General features: G+C 35.6%; 1 protein-coding gene across 1 annotated transcript in view; it reads right to left on the bottom strand.

Moving 5' to 3' along the window:
• Positions 1–1,645: 1,645 nt before the first annotated feature.
• Positions 1,646–19,809, bottom strand: part of LOC114337662 (DNA polymerase epsilon subunit 2) — a 151,834-nt gene continuing 133,670 nt past the window's right edge. The window contains exon 8 of the mRNA XM_050650362.1: positions 1,646–1,837. Within this exon, the coding sequence (XP_050506319.1) occupies positions 1,760–1,837 (78 nt within the window). The 3' untranslated portion in view covers positions 1,646–1,759. The remainder of the gene's footprint in view (positions 1,838–19,809) is intronic.

Genomic DNA, 19,809 nt, shown 5'->3' with positions numbered 1-19,809 from the left:
GTCCTCACTTATTTATACTACAGTGTCGCGCCCGCTTGATTAGCAATTAAAAAACAAAGGGGTTTTCGATATTGTATTACAAAAAACTCTTCGGGATTTCATCAATCGATGTTTAAAGAATATCTTCCTACCTTGGCAACATTGAAATTTTCAGTTAAATGTCCGATTCAGGGTTAAAAATGGCCGATTTCGCAATTTTTAATCGCTTATATGTCAAAAACTATTAACCTAAGAGAAAAGTCACTAAAGACCTTTTCTGTTTGGAATAATTAAAAAAACCTAAAAAAACTTTGTTCGATGCAAAAAAATTATTTTAGGAAAAAACCCTAATCTTTCCCCTCGCCTGACAAGGTCTTATGCTGTTCAAAATCGCCTGTCATTGTACACATTTCTTCTAAATGACTTACTCAAACACATACTTAAATTTAAACTTTACAGGAGAAAGTTTATTTTACCCCTAAACTATGCACTTTTCTATTTACCTGGTAGATACACGTGCAGGGCTGATGCGTGCTAGTTCATGGTTTTTAGCCTTGGTTTGCTATGAATTATCACTATACACATTTCTAATCTTACAAGAAGACCGTTACTCGGAGGATTCAGTAGCTCTTAGACTATAATTAAACCTGCGTTTTACATGGTTTTACTGAATCTGTTGTCCGAAAGAACTACCCGTTACAGTATCTGTTCGAGATTTTTGTTCTTATCTACTCTTTTGATATGTCCTTATCTACTGTTTATTAAGGGAAGGGTATGGTTTGCAATCAACATTTCAAGCACATTTTTGTGATTGTTTTTGAAACTATGGTACAACTATTTTATTTTTAAATTAAATAAGCATATTATTATTAAAATTTTCCTGTCCTTATCTACTGTTTATTAAGGGGAGGGTATGGGTTGCAATCAACATTTCAAGCACATTTTTGTGATTGTTTTTGAAACTATGGTACAACTATTTTATTTTTAAATTAAATAAGCATATTATTATTGCAATTTAAAGAATATTCAAAAAAAATTTCAAGGAAAAATATTGAAAAATAAGCCAACGGTGGCCAATTTTTCCAGACATCTCAAAAAATGGATTTTGCGGTGGACCTCAGAACTCGTCACTGGATCATGTGAAATAAATAATTCAAAAATATTTTATTAGGTTATGAGTTTCTCTAGGTAACGCTGTCGAGTTTTTTTTATTTGTAACGATTTTGAGTTCTTGAAATCACTGAAGTCAAAAAAGCGAAATTCTTTGTAGCAAAAGAGTGAAAATCAACATATTTATTATTGATAAACAAAAATTAAGCATAAAACCAAACAAAAAATAAGCATAAAACCGAAAGCGAATCTACGGCAGGGATATTCAATCTCTGGTAGTTTGACTTCGATCAATCTGAAATTTTTAGAGATTATTCTTGTAGTTATGCACTTCCATTTACAATAATAAAAAAAATCGAAAATTTCAAACCATACCCCCTCCCCCTTAAGCTTACGTTCGACTTCGCTTCTGATAGAATTGCGTCTAGCCTCTGGAATATACTAGGTCTACCGGTGTAACGAATCACCCATCTAAGGATGCCGCGCCTGTTAGCAGACCTGATAAAACTCCCACAAGCAGATTATTATTCTTATTATTATGGGAAATAAATTAACATTACTTTAACTATTATTTTATTTATTCAACACTAGTTTTCTTTAATATTTATAAAATATTGTTTTATTTAAAACAAATGCAAGTATCTAATAAAAAGTATATGTTTACTAAAAGTTATAAGGCACAGTCGTCAACTGTATTTGTAAATGGAATATATGATAAAAATTGGAAACCGCTTTCACAAAAAGGGCCCTGCAAGAAAAGAAAACATATAATCAATCATAAATATATAACTTCCACACAGTAAAGTGAAATTTATTACAATAAAAATTGAGTAATAGCTAGAATGTAAATATGAGAGTACTTAAATTATGATTTTTTGGCATATATATATATATATATATATATAGATATATATATATATATATATATATATATATATATATCAAACAAATGAAATAGAGAATGTGGAAAAATCCCCTTACCAATAACTTAGATCTGTTGATCACTGAGTGTGTTTCAAAGATTTACATGTTTTGTTTTTTTTTTTTTTTTTTTTGTTTTTCAAATATATATATATGCTTTCTGTTGTTTTCCGGGTTTGACTCCGCGTTGAATAATTTTGGTTTTGATAAAAACCATTATTTTGACGACGTTTCGGCAAGATCTCACTTGCCATTGTCAAGTCAGGTAGTTCCGCTTCTCGCTGCTGCTTGAAGTAAACTGAATTTTTACTCACGATACCGTCGCTTATGTAGTTGATCCTGATGCTGCTTGCCCTGCGCGAACTCTGGCTCTTGTTATTGGTCCGGTGTAGGTTGCAGTCGTCGGCGGGATGTTACGCGTGGATGTTGCGGCATGATTTATTTTGGTCTTTTTCTTCAATACCGTTTTCCAAGTTGTAGGAAGCCGTTGCGCATCATCTCTTTGGTTTAAGCCGTTGGGATTTCTTTCAATTTCTATCGATTCTCTGATTTCCCGTTTTCTTTTTACTTCGATGTTAGCTAACATCGTTGTTTGGTTCAGGTTTATTGTGTGTCCTGTATTTGCGACATGTTGAGCCAGGGATGACGTGGTTTCTCCCCTTTCGATAGCATTTCGGTGTTCTTCTCATCTTACCTGGATTCTTCGGTTGGTCTGTCCAATGTACGACTTTCCACAATCCCCACACGGAATCTCGTATACACCTTGGCTTTCTAACGATATTTTGGTCTTTGGTGTTGGTAAAATAGTTGAGATCTTTCTGTCCGTATTAAATATCGTTTCTATGTTATGTTTTCTCAGCACTCTCCCTATTTTCTCTGTCGTACCCTTCACATATGGCAGAATGGTTTTGCCGATCGGCTTATTGTCTTCTTCGAGCATTTCTGTAGGGTCCTTATCTCTTCTTCGAGCATTTTGAGCTTTTTCGATGTTGTATGTTGAGAAGCCGTTTTTTCTTAACGCTGTTTTCACGTTATGCATTTCTTCATTTTGATGTTCTTGGTCTGTCAGTCTTTCGGATCTTGTAATCAAGGTTTTGATGACTGAATGCAATTGTGCAAGATGGTGGTGTGAAGCAGCATTTAGATATCTATCGGTATGTGTCGGTTTCCGATACACTGTATGGCCTATGTGTCCGTCTTGTTTTCTTTATTATTAACACATCTAAGAATGGAATTTGATCGTTTTCTTCCAGTTCCATGGTAAACTGAATTTTATGGTGGATATTGTTGATGTGTTCTAAAAAAGCCTTTATTTTTCTTCTCCGTGGGTCCAGATAATAAAAGTGTCATCCACGTATCTAAGCCACAGTTTGGGTTTGTATTCAGCTGTTTCTATTGCCCGCTGTTCTATTTCCTTCATAAACAATTGTGGAAAGTCGTACATTGGACAGACCAACCGAAGAATCCAGGTAAGACGAGAAGAACACCGAAATGCTATCGAAATGGGAGAAACCACGTCATCCCTGGCTCAACATGTCGCAAATACAGGACACACAATAAACCTGAACCAAACAACGATGTTAGCTAACATCGAAGTAAAAAGAAAACGGGAAATCAGAGAATCGATAGAAATTGAAAGAAATCCCAACGGCTTAAACCAAAGAGATGATGCGCAACGGCTTCCTACAACTTGGAAAACGGTATTGAAGAAAAAGACCAAAATAAATCAGGCCGCAACATCCACGCGTAACATCCCGCCGACGACTGCAACCTACACCGGACCAATAACAAGAGCCAGAGTTCGCGCAGGGCAAGCAGCATCAGGATCAACTACATAAGCGACGGTATCGTGAGTAAAAATTCAGTTTACTTCAAGCAGCAGCGAGAAGCGGAACTACCTGACTTGACAATGGCAAGTGAGATCTTGCCGAAACGTCGTCAAAATAATGGTTTTTATCAAAACCAAAATTATTCAACGCGGAGTCAAACCCGAAAAACAACAGAAAGCACATATAGCTCCCGCGGAAACTTCAAGTGTAACATAATTAACCTCTACGGGGAGGAAATTCTACCAGACATCAGAAGATACGAAAAACTACGATCGAAACGAAGGACGTTGTTATGCAACCTTACGTTTTTAGAACGCTGCCGTGACGAAAGCATTATACCGACTTGTATGAAGCTCACTTTTCACAAAAACAACTATAAAACTAAAAACATCTTAAGAAGAGCAAGCCTGGCGCTTATTAGAGAGGCAATCCATGATACCAGACGAGACATCGACAAAATGAATGCAGAATCATTACAGCTGCATCTTAAACTAAGTAACACAATCCATCCAACATTATGGAATTTCTTTGAACAACTGACAAACTTTCGAGCAGAAACAGACGCTGATCTCACTAAGACCAAACAAATTAAAAAGTTTGAAAATTTGTTACTACAACAGCGGCCAAAAAAGAAAGAAATCCACAAATAGAAACAAACAATTTAGTATATAACTTTTCAAATCTGACACTGGATGAAGCCACGAATAGTGTTCTTGCAAAAGGTTTCAATTTTGCTGTTGCACCTACATACATTCCCGTATAAAACATCATTACTGAGGTAGAGACTACAATTACTAATCTCCCAGCAGAAACAGCCGAGATCATACGCCAAGACGTATCAAAAATATTAAGAACAGCTAAACCACCAAAAAGAAATTTAACACGGGAAGAGAAAGAAGCCTTACATAATTTGAAGAACAACAACGAAATCATCGTGCTTCCAGCTGACAAAGGCAACGCTACGGTAGTGATGAATATTCCAGACTACGAAACAAAAATAAACGACATCTTAAATGATACAACATATCAAAGCATCTCGTCAGACCCGACAACCTATCTAGAGAAAATAACAAAAGCCAAGATCAAAGCCTCAAATATCAATAAAGAACAACAGGTCCATCTCATACCTAGAGAGAAGTCATCTAGATGCCCAAAATTTGCGGCCTACCCAAGGTACACAAGGCAGGATTACCACTGCGACCAATTGTGAGCTCCATCGGATCTCCCTTACAACCGCTGGCGAAATTTCTGGCCCAACAGCTGCAACCATACGCGGAAGAAGCGGATTCTTACGTCAAGAACGCGAGCCACTTAATCGAGCGTATAAAAGGTGTGACTCTTGAGCCGGGACATTTGCTAGTCAGCTTCGATGTTGTCTCACTTTTCACGAATGTTCCTATAGATGAATCACTGGACATCATAAGCAAAAAGTATCCAATATCACCGGATACACTAAACCTAACCAAACACTGTTTAAATAACACTTATTTCATCTATAAGGAACACAGATATAAACAAATTGAGGGAGCACCGATGGGTTCTCCACTGTCACCAGTAATAGCGAACTTGTTTATGAAGGAAATAGAACAGCGGGCAATAGAAACAGCTGAATACAAACCCAAACTGTGGCTTAGATACGTGGATGACACTTTTATTATCTGGACCCACGGAGAAGAAAAACTAAAGGCTTTTTTAGAACACATCAACAATATCCACCATAAAATTCAGTTTACCATGGAACTGGAAGAAAACGATCAAATTCCATTCTTAGATGTGTTAATAATAAAGAAACAAGACGGACACATAGGCCATACAGTGTATCGGAAACCGACACATACCGATAGATATCTAAATGCTGCTTCACACCACCATCCTGCACAATTGCATTCAGTCATCAAAACCTTGATTACAAGATCCGAAAGACTGACAGACCAAGAACATCAAAATGAAGAAATGCATAACGTGAAAACAGCGTTAAGAAAAAACGGCTTCTCAACATACAACATCGAAAAAGCTCAAAATGCTCGAAGAAGAGATAAGGACCCTACAGAAATGCTCGAAGAAGACAATAAGCCAATCGGCAAAACCATTCTGCCATATGTGAAGGGTACGACAGTAGATAGGCAAAGCGGTTTCTGGCGCAACCCCTAAATCGCAACCCTTAAATATTAATAAATGCCAAACGGCTTAACGTAGGATGACGTGTGACGTATCGTTGGAAAGGGGATGAAAAAGGGGGTTGAACTCAGTATGTGGCGTGCGCATCGGAATATGCCAAAAGGGCATTACGTCATATCTTCTTTTCTATTGGTCCGATTTTGACGTAAGAGGGCTCGTCGGAACGGGGAGGGGGTAACGAACACATAAAAAAGATGGCGGCAGTGCCAAAACGGCATTACAGCATATCTTCTTTTCTATTGGTCTGATTTTGACGTAAGAGGGCTCGTCGGAACGGGGAGGGGGTAACGAACACATAAAAAAGATGGCGGCAGTGCCAAAAGGGCATTACAGCATATCTTTGTTGCTATTGGTCCGATTATGACGTATGGAGTGTCAAATGAAAGCGGCGGCGACACAGAAGCCAACTGTCAATTCTTCTTCTGTCAACGTTCAATATTAACTGTCAATTCTTCTTCTTTTCCGTATAGTGCCTAACAGAACGTGACATTTGACGTATGACGTGACAAACGAAATAAATAAGAAGAAGAATTGACAGCATCATGACAAACTAAAAGAAGAGGAAGAATTGACAGCAACATGACAAACTGAAAAGAAGAAGTTGACATGACAAACGAAAAGAAGAAGAATTGACAGCAACATGACAACTAACAGAAGAAGTGACAATGGCTTAACAAAATGAAGAAGAATTGACAAACCGGAAAGAAGAAGAAGAATTGACGGCTGCGGAAAAGATAAAGAGTTGACATGACAAACGAAAAGAAGAAGAAGAATTGACAGCAACATGACAACTAAAAGAAGAAGTGACAATGTCTTAACAAAATGAAGAAGAATTGACAAACCGGAAAGAAGAAGAATTGACGGCTGCGGAAAAGAAGAAGAAGAAGAAGGTGACGTGACAAACGAAAAGAAGAAGTGACGATGGCTCGACCCAAAGTAGAATTAACAAACCGAAAAGAAGAAGAATTGATAGCAACAAGACAAACGAAAAGAAGAAGAAGAAGTAACAATGGCACAGCACAATGAAGAATTGACAAACCGGAAAACAGAAGAAGAAGTGACACACCGAAAAGAAGAAGAATTGACAGATGGCTTGACACAAAGAAGAAGAAGAAATTAAATACGAGTTTATTATTCATAAAATTCACATCTAATACTAAGTATTAAATAGAATTTCATTAGTCACACAAAACGAATGTGTCAGCGGAAGCAAGGCACATTCCCAATCTCATATTACACCTGTAACATGATATTGCAATAGTAAGAATGTAGGGCAATGACCGCAAAAAAGCAACGATTATATTTTTTGCAACATCGCCAGAAACACCTTGCAAATTTTACACGACTCGTTAAAACGGAAATTAAAACTGCAACTTATATAAATAATATTCACATGTCTAATATTGCATTTTAACCTGATATTGCAAAATAAATAAGAATGTATAATATGGCAATGACCGCAAAAAAAAAGCATCAATTATATTTTTTAGTATACGATTTCATTATTATGACACAGCACATTCTACCCGACGCGTTAATAACGGAAATCAAAACCGCAAACTCTAGCAATAATATGCACATGCCGTTTCAAAGAATCCTGCAAGTACATACATGTAAATTTTAATGCGTCATCAGATTAACCTACTATATAAATAGAAATCGGGGGATAGCCAGTTCATTGAGTTTCCGACAGGCATAAAGTACACCAATTGTGTCCGAACCACAGTTTCTGAACGTGTCGCTAGTTAGTTCGCAGTGCAGTGATAAATACTGAATCAAGGTAAGCTATCTTTGTTGTTCATATTAAATATTTTTTCTGTATGTATTTGTTGTGTACTTGTGTTTCATGTCTTAAATATTTTTTAAATAAGTTCTTGTGTTAGTATTATGTACTTGTGGTTCTTTTATCTATGTTTAAAATAATTACGTGCAAAAAAAATTCACGTCTACTGTGCTTTAATAATTGTGGACTATTTCTATTACTCTCTCCCCAATTTTCTTTTGCCGGCCTTCTATATACTTGTGTTTCTTTTATCTATGTATTTTTAAAATACTTACGTGCAAAGAATTTCCCTTCTCCTCTTCTTTAATAATTTGTGGATTACTGTTTTCTATTTCTCTGTGTTCCCAATTTTTTGTCGGTCTTCACAATTCACAATTTCTTATTTTTACACGATCACATTATTTTGTTAATGTAAATTATCGATTTTTTGTTTTTAATGTCTCTGTTTTTGTTACGTACTTCTGTGGATTTTGTTTTCTCTAAACTATTATTTATAGGAAAATAGTAAGATTTGTGCACGTTTTCTAGCAATTGTTTCTTATTGTTTTAGATGGATTTAACAAAAATAAATGCCGTTTCTTTGGTTGCAGACCGTAAACCAATAATTAAATTAAACGAACTACCAATAAACGAGCCACAAAAAGTAATAGACGCCAAGCTGGTGAAAAATAAATTTGGCCAAGTAGTTTTGCTGGAACTGGAGGAGAACGTTGTGTTCCTGCCAAATAGAGTCACAAACGTATATACTCCATTCATCTCTGACTTTGCAACTAAGAAGTATTCCATTATATTTCGAGGACTGATCGATACCGGATACCACCGCCCATCAGCAAAATTTGAGATAATAGACAACTAGCTATTAGAATAAAGGAAAAAGGGTAAGTGATCTTGTTCTTTCTTGTATCTTTTGTGTTTGAGTAGCCATGCAACATAAACAAGTGATCAAACAGTCTGATGATTTGCTTTACATTATTAAAACGCTTCGTAAAATAATGTTTGACAAATTCACTGATAGGGACCGTAAAGTGTGGACAAGACGTGTAAATAGTCAAATTTGGAGATGCAATAAAGTTATTAAAAACAATAAGCTACCCATTGGAACAGTTAGAAAATTGCAAACTAACATAGGTCATTTTAAGCATTTTAGACAAATTATTTTAAATTTCAATAATAAACATGTTGGGATGGGGTTTAGTTCAAAATTACGCAATAGAGTTAAATGGGAAAATGTTATGTCGTGTTTTGCCAGTCGAATTAAAACCGGTGTAATAGTAAATTTAACTCATAAGGACATTGGCCAATTTTTAGAGGATGCTTATACTGTTTTTAGCAACAAAATTAAAATTATTTTGAAAACACATAGAATACTTAAAGTCAATACTGCATTTTGCGGGGAGTTCATTAAAAAATCAAGTGATAGTGAAAGTGTAGATTTAAAATATTTTAATACGAAAAATGCTATTATAGATACATCGACCGATTTACATCTTTGGTTTCGTGAAAATGTTAAAGATAAAATTTATACAAAGCTGTCCGAATTTGCAGAAAAAGATTCAGGAGCCGCGCTGTCTAAAGTAATTTCATTAGAGGTTAATATTAATAGAGTGGACATAGGAAACGGTTCGTCCTTCATTGACTTGCCAAAAGAGATTAGTAATAAAAAGGCTTGTATCAATGTTCGTAATTTTGATCAAGCATGCTTTTATTGGTCAATAGTTAGTGCTTTGTATCCTGCTAACAAAGATGCTCAAAGAGTATCCAAATATCCACATTATTCTACTATTTTTCAAACGGACAAATTAGAAAGCCCAATGCCATTAAATCAAATTTCAAAATTCGAAAAACTAAACGCCATATCAGTCAATGTTTTCGTATTAGAATTAAATATAGTTAAGGACAAACAATTTTACGAAGTAGTACCTGCCAGACTGACACCAACAAAGTTGGAAAAGCATGTTAATTTGCTTCTTGTGCAAGATAAATATTTTCCAAAATTAAATGATTACGATGCTCCTCCAGAAGATGACGATCAGACGGAAATACGTTTTCATTATTGTTGGATTAAAGATTTGGGAAAATTAGTACAGTCACAAGTGAATAAGAGCAAAAGTAAAAAATATATTTGCGATCGTTGTTTAAACCACTTTAGCAGTGAAATCAAACTAGCAGAGCATGAAGAAATGTGTTCGGATATGAATAAATGCAAAATGACTGTTCCTAAATATGATCATGTGGGTTTTCGCAATTTTACGTACAAACAAACAACTCCGTTTATAGTTTATGCCGATTTTGAATGCCAATTACATAATTTTACGGATTCCAATGTCAAATTGAGTAAAACAGCAAAATATCAGAAACATGTACCTTTTAGTGCAGGTTATTATTTTAAATGTGCTTACGATGACAGTTTATCTTATTTTAAGAGCTATAGAGGTGAAAATTGCATGGAGTGGTTTGCAAAAGAAATGGCTGAAATTTCCAAATTTGTAAATTCCAAGTTGAAAACAATTATACCTATAGCCGAAAAGACTAATACAAATGGAGCGACTGTTTGTCATATTTGTGAGAAACGCTTTTTGGCTACAGATACAATTGTAGTAGATCACAACCATTTTACCGGAGAGGTACGTGGATTTGCACACCAAGCATGTAATTTGAACTTTAAAAAATTATTTGTTGTTCCCGTGGTTTTTCACAATTTTAGTGGTTACGATTCGCATTTTATGATTATTGATTTATGCAAACATGGGCACTTGAGTCTACTTCCAATTAATAAAGAAAAATATATTTCATTTACATTACACTCTGACGAACATCAAATTAAATTACGATTTATTGATTCACTAAGATTTATGGGAGCTTCACTCGACGAATTAGCATCAATTTTAGACACATCGGAAAAGAAGATTTTAAAACGAGAATTTAGTAATTTAGATGATGATACATTCAATTTGTTAACTTGTAAAGGAGTATTTTGTTACGATTATATCGATAGCGTGGAAAAATTAGATGAAACTTCTTTACCCAACATTAGGCATTTTTATAATAAGCTAAATAATGAATATATTAGTGAAGAGAAGTATGCTCATGCGCAGAATGTTTGGAATAAATTTAATTGTAAAAATTTGGGTGAATACAGCGATTTGTATTTGAAAACAGATATTCTGCTGCTGGCTGATGTGTTTGAGCAGTTTCGACAAAAATGTCGAGACACGTATAAACTAGATCCTGCTTGGTATTATACCATGCCAGGATACACGTGGGATTGTATGCTGAGATACACAAAATGTAAATTAGAATTGCTAAAAGATGTGGATATGATTTTGTTCATGGAAAAAGCCATAAGAGGCGGAATATCTGTTTGCAGCAACAGGTATTCGGAGGCCAACAACAAATACATGTCGACGTATGACCCCACACAACCCTCTAAATACATCATGTATTTAGACGTGAATAATCTGTATGGCTGGGCCATGAGTGAGGCTTTACCAATAGGAGGATTCAAATGGATTGAAGATGGTACCAAATTTGGTGTTGCATCAAAATCCACTAATCTTCCCGAAGGTCATATTGATATTATGTCAATACCAAATGATGCGAAAGAGGGCTATTTTTTCCAAGTTGACTTGGAGTATCCACGCGAATTGCATGATAAACACAAAGATTTTCCATTTGCTGCCGAACACCGCATTCCGCCCGGTTCAAAATTGCCAAAGTTAATACCAACCTTATATCACAAAACAAAATATATTATTCATTATAGAAATCTTAAACAGGCATTAGAGAACGGTTTAATTTTAACAAAGATACACAGAGTGTTGAAATTTAAACAATCTGCGTGGCTGCGACCATATATTGAGTTAAATACCAACTTACGAACAGCAGCCACAAGTAGCTTCGAAAAAAATCTCTTTAAATTAATGAATAATGCTGTGTTCGGTAAGACAATGGAGAACATAAGACGTCATCGTATCGTAAAATTATGTAAAAAATGGCATGGAAGGTACGGAGCTAAAAATTTGATTGCAAGTAGTCGATTTCATAGTCGAACGATCTTTCATGAGAATTTGGTGGCTATCGAACTGAAAAAATCAGAAGTATGCTTTAATAAACCCCTGTATATAGGCGCAGCAATCCTTGATATATCCAAATTATGTATGTACGATTTTCATTATAACTTTATGCTTCCAACGATGGGAGAAGAAAACTGTTCATTGCTGTACATGGACACAGACAGCTTTATTTATGAACTGCAATGTTCAGATGCATATAGAGAGGTTTTAAAAGCATATCCAAGCAAATTCGATACCTCCGACTACGCCGAAAATAACCCATATGACATAGAACGATTAAATAAAAAAATCCCTGGATTAATGAAGGATGAGGCAAATGGGAAAATAATTACACATTTTATTGGGCTAAGATCAAAAATGTACACATTTAAAATGCAAATAACAGACGTGGAGAGGGAAAAAGAAAGACAACGCCTGGAACGAAAACAACTAAACAAAGAGAGAATTGAAAGCGACGTAAGCAATTTGGGAATAACCAAAAAGGCAAAAGGAGTGAAATATAATGTCGTTCGAAATAAAATTACGTACGAAGACTATGAAAAATGTCTTAAAGAATTCAAAATTCAAAACGCAAGCCAAAGATGTATTCGGTCATATCAACATTCAGTATTTAGCATCGAACAATCCAAAACGGCTCTAAGTCCTTATGACGACAAGCGGTACTTAATACCAAAATCATTTAATACGCTTCCGTGGGGGCATTATAATACATAAAACGGCAGTGTCATCACTAAACATTTATTTGTTGTTGTTGTTGCAGAAATACAGCAAAAGAAAAGATGGTAACAACATTACGCACACAATCTATAAAAACTATTTGTGAAAATATCTTGAACATAACTGAATTTGTTGAGATGTCACCACTGCCGTGGAGCCTTACTGTAGAAATTTGTAATAATTATAGTATTTATCGCTTTCGAAAATTATATGAAACTGATTATTTGCATAAAATACAAATATGTGATCAAATAGATTTTGAACAAACAAAACGTGAAAACGAAGCAGAAAGAAATCATCTTTGTGAGTCAAATTATTATAAAGAGAAAGAACTTAATATGTATTGTGTTTGTTTTTCTGCATTTGTAGCAGATGCTATTGCTTTAAACTTTTGTTTTAGCTGTTTCAAACTTTTCCGAAACGTACTTAAATCAAAAAATAAATGTTATGGTTATGAACAGGTTCTTAATTGGAATGAATATCATGAATATGAAATAAAATATTTGTATGATTTAACAGATAATTGGTGTCAAAATTCGTTTGATCACGTCTTGTTTGATACAACTTGGTCCTTTCAATGTAGATGCTCAATGCATAAATAATTTTCTTCTTTTTGCGCAGTATATGGTTACTTAAAAAAAAAAGAAAAGATCACTTATCGCAAAGTTTTTGTAAATTGTATATAAAAAATATTATCCATTGTATAATGTAATTTTTATTAATAAAATTGTTTAATCTTAATTTTTGTTTGTTTTATTTATATTAGGTAAAAATAAAAGACAACATATTTATTAATATTATTTATTCACAACTATCCAAATCATTTACAACTTTATTGCTATAATACCATACATATTCATTCAAAGCTTGACTTAACAAAGTATCTGGAGAAATTTCACAAAACGCAGTTAAAGCGTGAAGTCGACTATATAAACTGTTACTCTTATGACAATTTTGCTGAATAAAGTATACAACATTTCTATAATACGAAAAAAACTGTAAATTGTCCAATAACGACACTCGTTGAGACACTAAATCAATGTTTGCTCTCAGGATCTGGCTTACATCATCTTCACATAAATAATATTCGATTCCGTGTTTCTCGATAGTCAGGAACTTTACATTTTCCATTACCAATTGTCTTAGTTTGCAGAAATCACCACACTCAAATTCGATTGGATCATACTCATCGGCATAGGTCGGCAAAGGTGGTATGAAAAATTCTTCCATAATTTGTATAAACATCTCAATTAGGGTAGTCCACTCGAATGTGTTTAAACTGATTCTTGTAAATTTACCATGTTGGTACAGAATAATGGATGGAGAAAACTGTCGAGCTGGAGATAGGCCAATTTTTATGTGAAAACATCCTATTGGATAGGTAGTTTCCAATAAATAATATGGTTCATCTTTGGCAGCTTCTTCATATTTTTCCAGTACTCGATCTAATTCAGCGTCGTAGATAATTGTCTCTTCACTTTCGTATCCGCTATCTTGAGAAGTCATAGTACTGCTGTTGCAACTGAATACACAAGTCGGTTGGAGAAACTCAAACTGAATGTGACGGATGGTTGCTGAGAGAATTTATACTTTTTCAATCCCCCACTCTTTGCGTGTAATTGTCAGCATTTTCTAAAAAATGTATGTCTACGCGGCGTATCGAAATATAGATCCTTAAACTACATCTGAACTAGTAATCCAGCTGTTGTGTTTGCTATCCAATCCTAACCATTTAACATACATTTTATTGCCTTTTCGTCTAAGTACTTTTTCAACCAAGTAAATGTCGGGATTTTTTGTTTTCTGTAATTCTTCTTCGTAAAACCCGCCGCTAATCGGTGTACCTTGCATGTCTTCGAGCAAATACGTTATAGGATTCGTTATCTTAACTTGTACAATTCTAAATAATTCTGTAGTCCAATTGGGCGTGTAGGCCTTTTCAAAGAAATGTTTTGCCTTTGATATACGTACAATGTCGCCAACTTTAAATCTCCGTGGACCGGCAATCTTTAAATGACTATAATTTTTGTTTAAAATGGCTTTTTCATTGGATTTGTTGACATGAGATGGCTTGTATCCTGTTTTACTGTGCTTTGTATTGTTGTATTCCTCAGTGACTGTAGGTAGTGCATCTAGCCATTTGTATGATCCATGTAAACTAAAATACTTGTACAACTTTGCTTTCAACGTTCTAATAACTCTTTCACAAATGGCAGCCTTCTTAACCGTGTATGTGCTGTAATGATTAATTTCGTGTTTTTTCATTAAATTTTGAAATTTTCTGTTGTAAAATTCGGTTCCCTGATCAGATTGTAGGTTTTTCGGAACTCTTTGAGTACGGGCGAGAATATCCGAAAATGCGCGAGTAATTTCCTCGCCTGTTTTGTTCTTTAGAGGACGTGTCCAAACAAATTTTGAAAAACAATCAATTACAACTAGTATTAGTTTGTAATTTTTATTTTGGTGCGCATAAGGACGCATTTCAGCCAAATCCATCTGCCACAAGTCATCGATTCCTTTGATTATTGTTCGTCGACGAGGATAGTTTTTTCGTGATGGTTTATGCAACTCATACACCACCTGTTCCTTTTCTTTAGACATTTTTATAAACGACTTTCAATTGCTGTTAGGCGGGTATCTATATTCATCGAATGAAGGTTGTCTACTACATCCTGTAATGCCGCGTTCATTTCTTTTATCTTCTTTTCCATCTTCATATCGTATATCGCATGATGTGCAATGGTTTCTGCAGCCGATTTTATATTCTTATCCGTATCCTTTTTTAGTGTATTCAAATCATCTTTGAATATTTTTTGCAACTTTTGCTCGAGAAGTGGAACTGTGGTTTTATGAAGCTCTTTTCTTACTTCGTTTAGTTCCATGGTTAAATTCTTTATATCATTAGTTTTTTGCTGCAACAACTTATTTACATTATTCTCCGTGTCCTTTTTTAGTGTATTCAAATCATTTTTCATTATTTTCTGCAACTTCTGCTCGAGAAGTGGAACTGTAGTTTTATGAAGCTCTTCTCTTACTTCATTTAGTCCGATGGCTAAACCTTCTATCTCCCCAGTTTTTTGCTGCAACAACTCACCATGTGTTTGAATTAATGGTGACTGTATGTTACGCAACTCATTTATTTGTGCATCGACGTATTTTTTCGTTGCAGCATCACCATTTTCTGATGGATCCTTGACATTGCAAATTTTCACATTTTCGGCATTAATATTTCCGTCAGAAGTATGTGGAAATGTAACTCGCGTCACCTTTTGAGCGCTACCACCACCACCACGAGAATGATGACCGAATTTGTCGACACTCATAATGGAAATGATATTGTCATTCCCAGTTACTCTATTATATTAGCTTCTTTTAGTTCATTGATGATGGCTACAATTTCGTTGTCGAGAGATGTGTTGCCGGCGTCTTTCGAAGCCACCAAGAGTTGAAGACGATCCACCAATTCATTTGGGTCGTCCCAGTAAATATATTCCCTAGGCAAATCATTGTATGTCAAATGCGTAGGTAATCCAGAACCGACATCTCCTCTACTAGTTTCTGTATGACGACGTTGAGGTATTAATGATGGAAGATTAGGTTTAATAATTTCCTTCCACTTGTAGCCGTGGGTTCCCTTTAGTGTACCATCCCGTCTTTTATGAGCGCCGGTTATATCCAACAATGAAATATAGTCTTTAACGTCTTCTTCTTTAAAATGATCAGGGTCTTTGTAAAATATTAACTCATATAGTCCACGTGTCCCTTTAACATATTTTCCTTTCGTTACAATCCTACCATCCCGAGTGAAATTAATATCAGTGGAACCAAGTGCCCATTTTGCCGTTTTGCTATCATAGGTTGGACCGTATACCTTATCTATTTGATCTGAAGATATCCCGTGATTTATCACGTAAGGTTGAATTAGAGAATGATATTGGTCTAGGTAATCTTGAAATACTTGTTCGGATACTTCATCTTGCGATTGGTTTGTTTCTATGTTATCTTCGTATTCTTCATCTTCTTTATCGTTGTTTTCAAACACATCTCCATCACTTATAAATGATAATGGTGGTGTAGGATTTTCCTCTCTATCTGGCTCTTTTTTTAGTCCTACTTGTTCCTTTTTCACCTCTTCTTCTTCTTTTTTAACTTGTCTAAACTTGTTATCGATAGCATGATGCAACGTTTTTGATGATTGCGCAATATTCTTGAGTGGTTTCGAGATTGGTTTAAAAAGTTTATTTAGTGACTCATCTTGTTCTGTCTTGCCTAATTTCAATGCCAAATATTTTTTGCGAATTGATCTAGCCAATTCGGCAACTTTCTTCTTGCGCATGGCAATGGCGACCGCATCATAAGACATTTTGTTGACAACTAAACAATACATCAACTTACAATTTTATATATTTATCAAATCCTTTGCGGTATCGGCCATTGTTAAGGGGAAAATCTTTCATAATGACCAAAGTACCATAGCGGTCTGTCGTCCAACATTCTGAACACATTTTTTTAAATTCATCAAACGACATGTCTGGCGATACGTGTTCATCAAATATATGCTTCAAATTTATCTCGTCCTGCTTGAATAATACAATCATGTTACAATTGTCTCTTATTAGCTGCTTCGGTATTTTTGAATATGTTTGACATAAATAAGCGGCATCGATATTTTTATGTCTGCACATGGAATAATACTCGCGAATCTTCTGTTGACCATCACATGCAACATCGTCAAATAAAAAAATTGAGTTTGGTTGTGCTTCATCTGGACTGATAATTTCTTCATTGTCTTTGAATGGAAAGTACCCAACACCTTTGACTTGGGCTATTACATCTTGCAGTAGTTGGTATTTCGGTTGAAAAAGGGATTTCGAATAAACATAGACATTTTTGAATTTGGCGCCATTCGGATTAAATAATAGTGATAGCATGACATTCGTTTTTCCGCACCCACTTGGACCGCAAATAATGGCTCTAAATGAGTTTGGTAGCAATTTACCATGTTTACTGACTGTCACTTTCTGGACAATGTCCAGATTATCAATTGGCAACGTCTGCTCTTGTTGAACGATCTTCATCGTGTGGCAAGTGTAGTACATAAGTACGGCAATATATTATAGATGTCATCACTTGCATGGCATCAGTCCAATGTTGGTCGTCGAAGGAGGAGGTCTCGTGAACTCTTTAATTAATAAACTGCCATTTGAGCTACATATTCCTGGCGGTTATCAGTACTGTGGACGTAAGTAACTTTGCGACAATTTTGTTGTGTTTTATAAGTAAAAAAAAAAAATACGTTCTTTATAGCTGGAACAAAACTACAAAAACGTCTTGCACGTGGAGATCCAGGTATTAATCCATTAGACGCAGCTTGTAAACAACACGATATCGCTTACTCGCAGCATTCATCTCTCGAAGAACGTCACAAGGCCGATAAAGAATTGGAAAATAGAGCCTGGGAGCGATTCAAGTCGAAAGACGCTAGCTTTGGTGAAAAAACTGCTGCCTTACTTGTAACCGGTGGAATGAAGACGAAAAGAAAATTGGGAATGGGATGTCAGTTACGTCGTGGAAGAAAGGGGCGTTACTCTTTCAATCGCGATGTTGTCTCAAAAATTGCAAAGTCCATGAAGAGAGGAGCATCGTTACACGATACTGCTTTGACTGCTGTACGAATTGCAAAATCCATAATCAAAAGACTTGGCGGCCGAAAAGAAATTGATGTTCCTCGCGTACTACCACTAAAATCTGGAGGTTTCCTACCCCTCATACCTCTCTTTGCTGGTCTTTCGGCACTGGGGGCTTTAGCAGGAGGTGCTGCGGGGGTGGCAAAAACTGTGGTCGACGCAAAAAATGCCCAAAAGAAATTGGAGGAGGATATACGTCATAATAAGGCAATGGAACATATCGGTTCGGGTCTGTACCTACGTAAGAAACCCAGAGGCGGATTCGGCTTGTATTTGAAAAAAAACTTCCAATAAAGCTGCCCAATCGTCCGCTGTACGACTTGGACATTGCACATTACGCGAAAATACTTAACATACCACATTTTCGAGGAGTTTTCATGAATGACGCTCTGCCTAGAGACGGTCCTCGACAACGAGAATGTGCAATAGTTAACTTGGATGTGTCCGCGCATAACGGAACACATTGGGTAGCATATAGAAAGATAAACAACGACGTGGAATATTTCGATTCATTTGGTAATTTGAAGCCGACCAAAGAACTTGTGAAATATCTGGGTGCACGTGCCAGAATTTTCTACAATAATCACCAGTATCAAACTTACAATCAAATCGTTTGTGGGCATTTATGCTTAAAATTTTTATATAATGGACAGTAGTAGATTGCTTATGTCCCATATGTTTCGCGAAAAATGTTTTACGGAATATAGTGAAGAAGAACTAAAACACATACCGCTAGAGTATATTATACGGACTGTTAGACCTTCAGAATTGTTAAGTATATGGCATAAATTACCTGGGGAATATCGAGGAGAATTTAACTTGCAGATACTACTTCCGTGCTTCGTACATTACAACAGACCAGATTGGAGGACTCACTGGGATGGACCACCCGATTCTCAAGCATCTTGTCATTTATGTAAACTTGCTTTAGAACAAATAAAAAATATGTGAAAAAAAATTGGTGTTTATTCAACTATATATATAAACCTATTAATCTATCGACTTGAATCAGTCATCATGTCGCAGTTGTTGAGAGTAGTTAGCACCACTTATACATTTTCATTTCAACCACCCACACCAATCGTGTTGGATCCGAAAAAAGATTACGAAATAGCTCTTCGTGCCTTCCATTCCTACAACAGTATACCGAACATTGAAAATAACAAGTTTTATTACTGCAATGACAAAAACAAATGGCAAAACTTTGCTTTTCCCGATGGATGTTATGAAATTGCCGATATTGAAGAATACATACAAAAGAAACTGGGTGCTGACAATGAGCTTAAACCAGAATCGATATTTAGTCTAAAACCTAACCACAACACGTTGCAGTGTCAAATATTTAGCAAATATAGGATTTCGTTTAAGCAACCTGATAGCCTTGGTACAGTATTGGGATTTTCTCCGGCAATACTCAATCCTGGACGGATACATACTTCGAATCTACCTGTTAGGATTATTAAAGTATCTAGCATACGCTTTGAATGTAACATTAGTACTGGAGCCTTCGACGGTAACAGACCTGCTCATAC

The sequence above is a fragment of the Diabrotica virgifera genome, chromosome 5 (assembly GCF_917563875.1).
Source record: "Diabrotica virgifera virgifera chromosome 5, PGI_DIABVI_V3a".
Taxonomy (NCBI): Eukaryota; Metazoa; Arthropoda; class Insecta; order Coleoptera; family Chrysomelidae; genus Diabrotica; species Diabrotica virgifera.
This window is presented reverse-complemented; position numbering and strand designations above follow the sequence as displayed.